General features: G+C 42.0%; 1 protein-coding gene across 5 annotated transcripts in view; it reads left to right on the plus strand.

Annotated features, from left to right (window-relative positions):
• Positions 1-13,878, plus strand: part of sdk2b (sidekick cell adhesion molecule 2b) — a 280,187-nt gene that overhangs the window by 230,323 nt on the left and 35,986 nt on the right. For all 5 annotated transcript variants that reach the window (XM_086304172.1, XM_086304171.1, XM_086304176.1 and 2 more), the window contains 10 exons: positions 1,921-2,032; positions 2,402-2,592; positions 4,108-4,191; positions 4,295-4,489; positions 6,204-6,320; positions 6,600-6,767; positions 7,157-7,259; positions 9,747-9,923; positions 10,931-11,067; positions 12,536-12,683. In XM_086304172.1, the coding sequence (XP_086160298.1) occupies positions 1,921-2,032; positions 2,402-2,592; positions 4,108-4,191; positions 4,295-4,489; positions 6,204-6,320; positions 6,600-6,767; positions 7,157-7,259; positions 9,747-9,923; positions 10,931-11,067; positions 12,536-12,683 (1,432 nt within the window). The remainder of the gene's footprint in view (positions 1-1,920; positions 2,033-2,401; positions 2,593-4,107; positions 4,192-4,294; positions 4,490-6,203; positions 6,321-6,599; positions 6,768-7,156; positions 7,260-9,746; positions 9,924-10,930; positions 11,068-12,535; positions 12,684-13,878) is intronic.

Genomic DNA, 13,878 nt, shown 5'->3' on the forward strand with positions numbered 1-13,878 from the left:
AAGCGTTTTAACCCTCTCAAGACAGGCGTTGCAGATTTGCAACAGTTAAAAGCTAACAACCTGATTACCCCACATACATATTTTATGAGGTTTTTTTTACTCAGAAGTACCACTGCAGGTATTCTTTTGTGCATTAGCAACAAAAGCTTAATTTGAGCCTGAGAGGGTTAAAATACAGCAGTACTGGGAGTGTTCCAGAGATGCATAAAGAGACGACCTCAAAGGAATATAGACAGAATTTGTCAGGTAAATTTTTTAATTGTACCTGATTATGTTTCCCATCACTGTGGGAGATTTAAGCTTAACTACCTGAGTCTGTACCAATACTCGCACGTTGCAACATACATAAACACACACACCCACACACGAATACATGCACAAAGTAAGAGGAAGCTGTACGGACAGAGGCACAGGTAGATTGTTCTTCTGCCAAGTTAGTTAATATTCACAAGCATCCTTAGCTTGCATGACAAAAAAACCCAAAAAAACACAGAATACACAAATCAAACCAATTCGGTCGGCTTCAGCTCAGCAGAGTGAGATATAAGAGGAAACCTAACAGACAGCATCTTATGACATGGTAGACTGGAGTTCATTATGGAAGTGAATGAGGAGGGTGAGGGTAAGATATTATAGTTGACAACACAAGGGAGCAAAAATAGCCTGTGGCACATGTTGAGAACAATGGCAGAGTTGATTATACAAGTGCTAGAACACACACACACACACGCACGGGTTCAGGCTATACAGAGCACGTAGCAGGAGGTCTCGACTCAGCAGGTGTAATGGGAATACACGATTTATACGAATGCTCCTCACATATGCACACACATGTGCGCATGCATACACGCATACAAGCAATCAGATGCAGTCTGTTATGAAAGCCGGTATTTGGAGTTTGTGCATGTGTTTGACAGAGCGCTTGAATTTTGCATGTATGCATCACTTATTTGCTGCGGCAGCTGTTGCTGCAGTGATGCCTCTGACACTGTGAGCTTACCTGGGTCCGGCAGTAGTTGCCTAAGATTTGGCAAGGCCAAAGGACAAGGAAAGGTGGACAGCAGGAGTCATGCTCAATTTACAATTTATATACTCGGGATGAAGTTTTAAAAATTCATTATAATTTCAGCAAGGCTCCTCCTGTGTTTTTGTTCTTCTCTTTAAAAAAAAAAAAGAAGATTTCTTTTCTCTGCAAGATAGTAGTTTGATATGGACATCATATCTTGTGATGTGTGTGTTTGTGTCTGTGCATGCATCTTAACACCCAAGACTGGTTAGATTGAGTCATGACAGTCCCTGTAGCTACATCTGACATGTGCGCCCACAAGCACACTTCCAGGGCATGATGGGATTGACGGATCAGTGTGAGTTTATCGCAGACGTGACACATCTCAAGCAGCACACACACACACACACACACTGGGGTTTCCTTGCCATGAGCTGTGCCATAATGAACACACACACACACACTCAGACAAACTCACACAGAAATAAACAAGGATGAGCATGAAGTGTTGAAAATGTGGGCTCAGGCACATGCGGACACACGCGCACAACAGCCTCTTCGCTTCTTAAGCCTCATGTTAGTCAAACAGTATTTTTCTATCGCTGCTTCTGGTTCTCCGGCATATATCTTGTTATACACAGTGAGTGCACTGTCTCATCGTATCTGACCAATCTCTCTGTCAGAACTCAGATACAGTGCGTGCACTGGTCAGTTTCAATATTTCATGTCGATGAGCACCCACTGGGTGGAAATGAAATTTATAGGTCACTACAATCCAAAGAACCCAATGAAATCTCATCAGATTGTGCCTCTGTTAATTATATCCTATTCCCATCTATCAGGTTCATTGATCTTTGCTTAACATCTCCATGTTTTGTTGACATGTTTGTGTGGCGACCTGACTTTGTGTCTAGATGTTGGAGGTCCAGCAGATCCCATTGCCCCCACCATTATCATCCCTCCCAGGAACACCAGTGTGGTCACAGGCACATCAGAGGTCACGATGGAGTGTGTGGCCAATGCCAGGTAAAAATTCCTGGAAGTGCAGGGTTTCAAATGATTCAGTACAGTCCAAAATAGAGGATTTTATGGGGCTATTTTTCACAGTTGAAAAGAAAAATAGTCCCAGTGAAATGACCGTTGGTGATATATTGCTGCATGTCAGTGGCAAAACTCAGAGAACTGGGCAAATAGAACCAAAAACATCTACGGTGCTAGATTCTAATGGTAAAGAGTCAGAAGCTAAATGTACTTCAGCTGTATAATTATAATTTGCTTATGTCTGCTTATGTGACGTGTCACACTGTGAGGCTTTATGGGCTAGCACAAAACGAGCATTCTCACAGGGACATGGATGTTACAAACACATCTCACATCCTTCTTTCCTCTCACTAGACCTCTTATCAAGCTGAGTATCACATGGCGTAAGAACGGCGTGTTGGTGAACAGCGGTTTGAGTGACTTCAACCGCAGACTGACCATCCTGAGTCCTGTGGTGAGCGACGCCGGCTACTACGAGTGCGAGGCCATTCTGCGCAGCAGCAGCGTGCCTTCAGTCAGTGCTGGAGCTTATCTGCATGTCCTTGGTAAGAGCTAAAGGCTAAAATATGTTCCTGGCAGGGTCTTGTGTCTATTATTTTTGGGTATTAATATCACTTAGTACTTTTAGCTGTAATTTTTCCCAATACTTGCACACTTCCAGGTGACAATATCTATTTATGAAACTCATTACCTCATAGTTTCACACCAGTTCACACATTTTTTTTCTTAGAGGACAAAAGCAATAAAAAAAACCATTCCTAGAATTTCATGTGAATGTCTGACTATTATAATGGTTCACAAAGTTTATATGACTGAGTGCCACTTAGGAACCCAGCAAATGATGGAAGGCCATATATAAAAATGCATATCAACCACTTTTAGGCTTCTTTTTTTTTTAAACAGATGCATTTGTCAGGTTTAGTTTGCAATGATCTGCTTAAAATTGAATAGAAACCCCGGTCTCGTCGAGCGCTACTTTGTCATAGCATAACACGAAGTGCGGAGAAACTAAACCCACAGTCGTGAATTCTTTCCTTTTCACACCCGCTGGCCACATAAAATATTTCCATGGGGCACCACTGGCCCGCAGGTAGCACTTTGAGAGCTCATGATCGATTACCTTGTAGGTTTACTCAGACACTGCATCACAAATACTATTTGAGTTTTTAGTGTTCAGTGCTGCCTGAGGACAGAAACACATTCGAGTGAAAGCACAGATATTAAGGAATTGCTCTCTCCTTGCTGCTTCAAAGTCAAGATAAGTTTGTCATTCTTCTCTCTCGTGCTTTGTTTGTTATTTGATATCAGTGTCTTTGCTTTTGCATTTTATACAACTTCAGTATTTGGAGCACATTACCATAATGTTTGTATTTCTATTCTTTGCCTGTTGGCCTTAAGGTTTAACATAGTTTTTAGGTGTTTATAACCTTTTTTTATTATGGTCAAGTTAAAGAACAGACTAATATTTTCAGTTTTGGTAGGTAGTTGTATGTACCTTCATATCAGCGTCTACGTGTAGCGACCCACATGCGTCACATATGTAGAAGTAAACTTTAACAGACAAGAGTGACTGTGCGAGCTTGATGCAAATATTCAGTCTCACTACATAAATGTGGTAAAAGCATGACTGTGAAGTTGTGAGGCAGTAAGGGGGAAGTGTTATTGATTTAAAAGGGAGAAAACTAATGGTTGGCCTCAAGAAATGGTTTAATAGCATTGCTTGAGTCACATTTATTCCATCTGACTGAAACACTTTGATGTTTTCAGGGTTATGATGTGATTCAAAGCACAACGTGGAAGGGGGGGGGCTTTTTCCAACGATACTGCTAACTGAGCCTTTTCTCTACCCCCCCCCCCCCCCCCCCCCCTATAAGTTTGAAGGATAGCCTAACCATTACAGAATACCAATTACTCACTTCTATAATCAAACTAGTCTCACCGTGTTCTGCTGTGTTATCAGATATTTGGCCCAAAATTCAATACGTTTAAAAGCAGAAATAACTTCTGCTTTAATCTCGCGTTGTTGTTTTTGTGTTTCACTAATGTGTCTGCTGTTTCAGAGCCACCACAGTTTATAAAGGAACCGGAGAAACACATCACAGCTGAGATGGAGAAGGTGGTTGACATTCCCTGTCAGGCACGGGGTGAGAGCTCGCTGGTATTACAATAAGAGAATGTAAAGTAAACCCTATCAGAGGAGAAATGTTTGAACTGAACCCCAAACTCTCACTCGCCCACCCTCTGCAGGAGTGCCCCAGCCAGACATTGTGTGGTACAAGGATGCTTTGCCTATCGACCCAGTGAGAACACCCAGGTACAGGGTGTTGGTGGGCGGCAGCCTCCAGGTCAACGGCCTACTGCCTGATGACACCGGCATGTTCCAGTGCTTTGCTCGAAATTTAGCCGGAGAAGTTCAGACCAACACATACCTGGCTGTTACAAGTAAGTGCTCCAGCAGCTTTTCAAGGAATTACTTCACCCAGATAATTGCTACTATTAAACATGTTGTAAAGTGCTGAATTTGAGCTAAACATTCACTTTTTCTTTTACTGAAATGTGTTAAATATTCATGCAGCTCTGCTAAGCTTCAGCTTTAGAAATGTCAAAGCGTAGTATTTTAAAAATGGAATCATTTCAGAATACTGAAAGCAGGTTGACTCTTGCATAGAATGGTTATAAATGGATGTATGGATTTACTCTCTGCAATTCAAGTAAAAAAGCTAAATTTGTGATTATAAAGACAAGTTAAGTCTTTATTTTCATTTAAAAAAGAAAATAACATCATGGTACCAAACAAAGCAGTGACCTGTGTATGACTGGGCTAGTAATGGCCAATCTCCCAGGACAAATGCGAAAAGTGAAGTAGGGTTTTGCTGTAAATGAGCGTGTGAGCTCAAGGGCCCTACGCTGAGTGAATAAAAGTCCAAATAAAAATAAAAAAGTGACAGTCTGTTAAACAAACTGCTGCACTCTTGGTTCTCTGCCTTTGGAAAACAAACTAATTTTCATCATACAAGAACCTGACTTACTGTAAACACTGCAAGAAACACTCAACTTGGGACATGAAATATAGATGAAAACCACAAACAAAACTTTGGTTACAGGAAAAAAAAACACAGAGGTGCATCTTTTTTTTCTGTAGTAGTGGCATTTTTGTCTCGTACTAAGAAATACGATACCTAGGCAGTGAAGAAAAACACTTTAGATGTGCACTACGTCTGACAGCAGAGTTGTGATTGCGGCGTCGCTGTCAGTTGACAATATTGCAGAAGGGAAGCTTCCCTATATAAACTAACAATTAGGCCAACAACGATTAAGTTTACATTACTGTGGAAAGGCGAAACATTAATCACGTTTGCTGCTAAACTGTAATCACCTAAATGATGGGAATTTAGAAGTCTTTTTTTTCCCCTGCGCTTCTGCCACTGTTGGTATTTGAAAATAACTGCTAATTTTGCTCTCACTGTGCATCTGTTTGGCAAGTTTCTGACATCTAATTTTCTTCACTTTGTCTCAGTTCCTGCTGCCTTCGCTCCACGCCGTGCCGCGTTATCAGAATTCATAATATTCCGTCTCGCTAAATCACCCCTTCCATCCCTGTTTTTCTCTCCTCTTCTTCTCTCCCCCCTCCTTCTATGATCTCATCTTATCGTCTTCCTTTTTGTCAACACAATCATGTTTGTACTTCTCCTTCAGCCCTACTCCCTGTGTCCTGAGATTAGCAGCGCACCTATGACAACTCCCTACTCCTCCTTTCCTCCGGGAGTGATACAGTTTTCTGTCATCCTATAAAAGCTTTGATTTATTGCATATCATAAATACGGATTTTAGTTATCTACAAATTGCCTTCTTTTTCTGTCTATACTTCTTCTCCATTCATTTTCTTTTCCTTCCTTTCATATCCGCTATCTCTGCGGGTGCAAAAAATAGACCGGCAGCAGACAGTTATGGCACCGAGGTGAAGCCTGTGTCAATCCGTTTGGAATTAGGGGGACAAAGCATCGACTAAACACTGCAGCTGGCTGCTGCTTACAAGAAATACGTTTGAAGTGGGGCTTTGCCTCAGACAGTTATTCTCTCACCTCTATAACCCTCTTACCCTCTCTCGTTACTGTACTGAGCTTCCTTTATTCAGTGTGTGTTTGTCTACCCTCAGGCATTGCCCCGAATATCACAGCTGGACCCTCTGATAGCACTGTGATCGACGGGATGTCAGTCATTCTGCACTGTGAGACCTCTGGAGCTCCAAGACCAGCTATCACCTGGCAAAAAGGTCTCTTTTACACGCATACTCACACCACGAGAGATTGTGATGTCTGTTATCTGTAAAACATTGGGACCACAGTTTGCTGTGGCTTAACAAATAAAGCCTGATTTGATTCCTTTACTGGGATTTACCTTTTGCCATGTTTTTGTGTTTGCATTCCAATAGCAGATCAGGGAAGCAGCATCCTTGTTTTTGACAATCTGCTTTTCTCATTTTTTTCCCTTCTGTTCTGTGTGACCCTTTTCTCTCTGCCTACCACTTCTGCTGTCCGTTCCCATATGCCAGGTGAGCGCGTGTTAGCCAGCGGTTCAGTCCAGCTGCCCCGGTTCACCCTGCTCGAATCAGGCAGCTTGCTCATCTCGCCTTCACACATCTCTGATGCCGGGACCTACACTTGCATGGCAAGCAACTCCAGGGGCATTGACGAGGCATCTGCTGACCTTGTTGTTTGGGGTAAGTGGGCTTTTAAAAACACATATACCTGATGTAATGTGTTGAAAAAGTCCTAACTTTGTGATAAAAACAGAAAATGAAAGAGTAGTGCAGTTTTACTGAGAGACGTGTTTATCAGGAAACAAGGTTGTGCTGTATAATAACAAAGGAATGCTCAATTTCTAAAAACAAAAACATTCTTCTGTGCAAGCCTGGATTCATCATTTTGGTGTTTTCTTCAAGAAGCCATCAAAAGACAAAAGACAAACCAGGAGCAAGTCATTTCGACTGAAATGAGTTTCCTGAAATTCATTTTTTTTGACATTTTGTAGACCGTTTTCCCCTCTCTCACTTCCTTCATCTTTTTCTCCGTCTATCTCTTTCTTTTCTTCTTTATTTTGTGTCCACAGCTCGCACTCGGATTACCACCCCCCCACAGGACCAGAGCGTTATCAAAGGAACTAAAGCCATTATGAACTGTGGAGTCACACACGACCCAAGTGTGACAGTCAGGTAAGGGTCCATTTAGAAACACAGATTAATTAAGGCACAATGCATATTTATATACAACAGTTTCTACAGGCTGTTAGTAAAACTGATGTCACCTGAAAGCAGTAGATGCTGTTACTCAAAAAAGGAGGCCAACATAAAATAGGCAGGTTAAAAGGGAGTCATTCCCTTTTTTTCTTTTTCTTTTGTTTTTAATGAAAAAGGGCAAAATACAGCAAATCCAAAAGCGAAAAGTCAAACACTGAAAGCAAGCAAGCACTGGGAAGGAGCTAATGCATGCAAACAAGCAGGAGAAAAAGTGAAGAGAAGCAAAGTAAGTCATGCGGTTTGTCTTCCTGATTAACCCGTCCCACGAAAGGTGAATAAGTTTTACCCAAGCTAAGCTGTCATGTCTTATATCTGTGAGAGATACGGATTCATTCCTTGATTCATTTTTTTTTCCTCCTGGCAGAAAACTATTTCAAAGCCAGTTCAGTGTACTGTAGGCATTTGTATAGGGACCTTACTCTAAGACGTTACCTTGTAGGCAAGGTTTGAATTATTTCTATTTTCTCTTTATTTGCTCCTGAAACAATTATACACGCTGTCAGGTTTGCAGCTGAGAGAAAATACCTGAAATTGTCTCAGCTGGCACAAGAATACATCTAAGCAGCCCACTAATTTAATTAAAGTAAAATTTACCTGTGCCTTAATGATGCGGCGTTGATTGGTAACCCTATTAATTTACACACTCACAGTTTGCAGCCAGCGTTTCCTTCAGACTTTAGCTGCCACAATTGTGTTTCTTTTAGCCATTGTTATATTTCTTTAATCTTCATTCCTTTTATGGTGGCTATAATAGTTTTCCTTGTGATCTCTAGACCTATATGTGTGTACAAATGTTCATCTGGGGCATGTCAGTGTGTGTCACAGATGCATTCTTCATTGTTTGGGGCAAAATTTTAAAAAACTTACTTATTTAGTAGGATATAACATTTTGGAAGAAACTTTTTTTTAAAATTAAAAACAACAACAACAAATCTGAAACTTTGCCAGCCCTATCATCTAAATGTGCCAATGCCCACGGTGTCCACAGATCAAAAAACCGAGTTTCAAATGTAGGAGTCACATCCTCAAAAGCTGCAGAATCTTTTTTAGTTCACGCCAGGAGAAAGATTCGACCAACACATACTGATCAGAAGACCCCAGAGACCCCAGAGACCTTTACTAATGAATGTGGGTGCCTGACCGTGCAGAGGAATCTTAACTTGACTTCTCAATTTGATGGCGATTTAGCATAAAAAAAAAATCAAGGCTAGTTAAAAGGACCTGTTTAGAAGCTTTGCACCACTATCTGGATCACTTCTAAGGGACTCAGCCGTGTCTTCCTGGTGAAGAGAAGATTAAAATAGATTAACTCATCCTGAAACTCATCCTAACCTATTTTTATGTATTTCTTACATGTTTAATACCTAATAAATCTCTGCAGCTGAGCTTTTTGTTTTTAGATTGGCTAATAAAGACGCTTCATCCTCAGCTTGGTTGTGTATGTCATTTAATACCCTTATTATCTTATTTTCACCACTACAATTCTGCTATAGGGAAGGGTTAAGGGTCGCACAAAAATAAATAAATACATGCACTGAATTGCTGTTACTACAGAGAGGAAACCTGTGACCTAGACATACACCTACGCCTGTTAACCATGTTTGTCAGCCACCAGCATATACATATTTCTTTACATAAAGAGTCCCTCGCACAATATTTTACAGCTGCTGCCCAAACCAGCGCAACAAACAACCCTTCCACAGAAAATGTAGTGAACTCAGAGCATGTAGCTGACATCAGTAGTGATCAATAGTCCCTTTCTACTCGGAGGAGAAAGCTGCATTTGAAGCCACGTTTGCGCCGCGCAGTTTTGATGAGTGTGAATCGGTCGTTTGATATGCACCCGTCAGCCGCGATGATATGCGGGGCACCTGTGATGGTGAGTTTGAAGAGACAGGGGAGAGGAAGATGAAAAACCACACTAATGACATGTTTTTCTTAGATTGTGGTCGAATAAAAGAAAACCAAAACCTCAGTTTACTCTTTGCTTTACTGTCAAAAAGAGTTAACCTGCAATCTGAAGGTGACATACATATATATGTACCTGATAAGTTCCACTCTACAGCGGGTGGCAATTAAATTATCCAGCGTTAGCTTCTGGAAGTATGCTAGAAACGACTTTTGACAGATAATTTCATGGATTTAATTGAGCAATAAAGTGTAAAGAATGTGCTTAACATGCAGTATGAGTGTGTGCGATTGGCGTGCAGGTGGTGAGTAATGCTATATTGTGACTAATTGTAATAATGGAAAAAACACAGAGGCTGGTGAATATCGCAGTTTCCTTTTTTTAAAAATGTGTTTAAATTGATTGACTGATGCAGTGGAAGGAATGGATGCAGCAGATGATGATGACGTTGATGACATTTAACAAGCCAGCTGACTGAAGTCTTTGTATTCCAGGCATGTCTGGGAAAAAGAGGGCTCAGTGATAAATGTTCAGTCCATCCCCCGCATGCGGCTAGATGCAGATGGTACGCTTCACATCTCCCAAACCTGGTCAGGTGACATAGGCACCTACACATGCAGAGTGACCTCTGTTGGAGGCAACGACTCCCGCAGCGCGCACCTCCGTGTCAGGTAACAAGCCCTCCTCCCATCATTCACCATCACCATCGTGCGACTTTCTATTTACCGACCTTCCTTTTTCCTCTCACCCTTTTGATTCTCCAATATTCTCCAGTGTAAAAACACAGGAAGCAACATGTTCTTTGTAGAGACACAACACACACACAGAGGCGCAGCACAGACATTTACATGCATACGCATGTGCGAGCGCCAGACACATGAGTGCTTACCACCACTGCTATTCTGTCTGTTCCTATTGACACCGCTGACTCATTTTCACTTAAGTCCTCCCCTGTCCTCATTCTCACCTGACACACTTCCAGCCCCAGGGGACCTCCGCCTCCATTCTCCATCTCCGATACTACACATGCATGCACGAGCGCTTCTGTTTTTATTCTCAAATCCCTCGCTTCCACATAACTTTGCCTGCTACGGTTATACTTTGGCACACAGAGAGCCACAGCATCGAGAGTGAATTGAATATGAATGTGACATCAAACTTTCTGTTTGCCAGACTGACTGACTGATTGTTTCTGTCTTTGTTTATCGTGCTATCGGCCGTCTCGTTGGCTGCCTGCCTTTTGACTGAGTTACCGTCTATATCAATTCATTGCTATAAGGTTTATCTATCAATCTGTCTGTGCTTATCTGAATTTATGGCTGAATGAATTAATGATCCTCTGCTTTGGCCTCATTTATTCATGTCTCCCTGTGCATTTTCTTTCTATCTGTCTCCTTATGCCTTTCAATCCCTTTCCTCCCTCCAGTGATATCCATCTCGTTTTGTTTGCCTGTGTGTCCATCTTGACAAGGAACCATCTTTGCTGTCTCGTCTCGCCACATTTCATCACCTGTCTAACTGATCTCTCTCTTACAAAAGATTTTTGCCTTACTTTAGATCTGTACAAGCGATCTTCAGAGAAAAACGAAACGTTCGCTAACTCCCTTGGCTCCGCGGTTTGTTTGCTGTAATAGAGAGATTCTTTTATTTATCGCTCTTGTCCTGCTGTTCCCTGCAGACAGTTGCCCCATGCCCCAGAGAACCCTACGGCCGTGCTGAGCAAATCTGAAAAAAGAGCCATCGACCTGGCTTGGGCCAAGCCTTTTGATGGCAACAGTCCCCTCATACGCTATATCCTGGAGGTTTCTGAGAACAGTAAGTCATAAAATGTCCTGTCTGTTCCAGTCATGCATCCTTCTCCTGCATCCTTCTCTACCTTCTATTTGATGAGTTAGGTTTGGGGAACTCAGCTCATGGGATTAACAGTGCAGCAGTGAGTTAAAAAGAGGCTGGTTTAGACTCCTGTGTTCACAGTGTTTTTCCCAAGGAGCTTAAATGTAAACAAATACAGCAAAAAATTACAAGAAGATTAAATAGAATTTGAGATCAGGATCAATATCACTAATTAGAAATGTCCATCATTGCCTTTAGGCTCAGCATGGATTTGTAACTATAGCGCAGTCGCTCTGTCCAATTTGCATTGCTGAATTAAATGCACTGAAACGAGGGGCTTGTCACTGTCGGGTTATAACACTCATAAAAGTTTCATTATGACATGATTACCATTGAAAAGTAACCCGATGCAGAACAAATGCCGGTATAAGCAATTTGTTCGACTGGCATAACATCAGCGTAACACCTCTTTGGAACACTTTCATATAGCCTACAGGCCTTCTTTTGCATATAGCGAGTAGACACCGGTAGCATCTCCTCTGTCATATTACTAGCGCCAAGCTTCTTAATTTTCCTCTGACTTGCTGCTTTAGCCGAACTAAAAACTAGCCGCTGTCGTTTCAGAGCTGTTGCACCAGCATCATTTCCCTCCTCCGTGGGCCACCAGCGTTGTGGAGCGTCTGTGCTAATCTTGCAGGTGTCCGTTATTAAATTTGAAGTAGAACTCTGTGCAGCTGACACTTATTATCACCCAGGCACGCAATTAGAGTTTCACTGTTGTGTCTTTCGTCTTCAAAATAAAGTAAATACTTCCACAGCTTCTCTCTTTTCTGCCATCTTGTAAGCTGAGCTACACGAGCAGACTGGTATTTGTCAGTGTCACGGAGTAAGAGGGAAACGGAAACAATGCTTTTGGGACTTTTGCTTTGTATTGTTTTGTAGAATCAAAGAGAACAGGAAGGTGAGGTAAACAGTATTAACATTAATGGTTTGCCAATTTGGAAGAAGTCCCTGAATAACTGAGGATCCAGGTTTTCCTGCCATCAAAAAACATGCTAGGCTGATTCTGCTGTTGTTGTCCCCTTGATAAATGCACTGGCTTAAATCTGGAGTTGGTCTCAGGGTGCTGTATGTCAGCTGCTCTCTGCTCCTAATACTTAAATGCAGAGACCAAGTTTCCCTGTGGGTACCAATACTGTTATTGCTCTTCTATTTTGGGTTTGTTTGTTTTTTCAACCATTGCTTGGTTTGTTTCATTAAATTGAATTTTAAAACCTTCTAAGACAAAATGACTGGAAGGCATTAAATTGAAAATCCCTTTTGATATTGGTGAAATTCCTTGGAATGTAGCACTCCTTCCTGAATGGAACAATAGCAATAACTCAGGTGTGTATTTGTGTGGATGCGCATGTAGGAAAAAAGGTGTAAAAGTTGATTTTCTGTCTTGTAGATGCTCCCTGGGCCATCCTGCTGGCCAATATTGAACCAGAGTCCACAGCAGTGACGGTCAACGGCTTGATCCCAGCTCGCTCCTATCAGTTCCGCCTCTGTGCTGTTAATGATGTGGGAAAGGGACAGTTTAGCAAGGAGACAGACCGGTGAGCTAAAGACACTTTTTATATCTCACATCAACATTTTAAAAGCTTTTTTGTCCCTTTCAGCACACCATTTAATTGGCAGTAGCAGTGAGAAACCTAAGCAATGTCAAAAAACAAGAGTCAAAACAGGACTTTGTTGGTTGTTAGTAAACAGTACATTGTGTATATGAGATCTGTTTCCTAGACAACCGGATTGACTGATCCCTTCAGTCAAGAGTCGAGAGAAGAGGGATATACATGTAAGCCTCCCGAGGAGAATACACATACAAACGTGCGCAATTGCATGTAAACACGCATTTTCAAACGCGCATTTTCAAACACACAAACACCTACTGACTCTGAAAGCCACAGGGAGGATTTAGGTTTGAGGCGAGACCGCTGTTGGCTTCTCTGTGGCCTCACACAACTTCAAGCACTGATTGTTCTCCCTATCCCTTCTTGCCTCCATTCTTTTCCTCCACCAGTCTGTCACGCTGCCTCCTGCTGGGAGCTCCCAAGCCATAGGAGAGCCATAGGGAGCTTCATTTGTGTGTCACGGGGGGTGCAGCACAGAACTCTCCACGAGACCATTTGGGACAGTTAGTGCCAGTGATCTCGCTCCCATCTCTCATACACATTTTCTCCCCAGACACACGGGGTGTTTTATCACAGTAGAAATATAGCTTTTAGGTAGCCTAGGTACCCTTTCAGTTCCTCAGAGGTGATTTCAAGGTGGTGAGTATTGCACGTATTTCGGAGAGCAAAAGCAAACAAGAAACGGTGACAGTTTTTTCACAAACAAAAGGATATGGAAGGACACAGTTATGAGACAGAAGATATTGTACGGGGAAATGCTTCAGCTGGAATTTCTTCATTTTTTAAACTTCTGCATCGAGTAGCTGGAGCATTAAAACTAAAATCCTGCCTGCCTAATAACTCATTGGTCTCCCTTGAAACAAGCTCTGACCTATTAAGGTATAGACATGAGATCTCTGGGGTTGCTTTAGACCTTTGTGAGTGGGACCTCTGTGGACTGAACCTGTTGCAGTGCATCCCACCGGATTCCTATTCCTTTAGCTATTCCTGAAAGGGTTTTTGTGGGGCAAGATTTTATGCTGAGAAAAGGACTGTATGTGTGCGCTGGGTCTATAGAAATGTTTACGTGGCTGGTACATGACTGCCAGGACCCAAAGCCCCCCATCTCACATGCTTAGAG

The sequence above is a fragment of the Aulonocara sp. 'chitande type north' Nkhata Bay genome, linkage group LG8, assembly GCF_057382095.1.
Source record: "Aulonocara sp. 'chitande type north' Nkhata Bay isolate Kocher_YH1m ecotype deep benthic linkage group LG8, A_spYH_male_GT1.1, whole genome shotgun sequence".
NCBI classification, from domain to species: domain Eukaryota; kingdom Metazoa; phylum Chordata; class Actinopteri; order Cichliformes; family Cichlidae; genus Aulonocara; species Aulonocara sp. 'chitande type north' Nkhata Bay.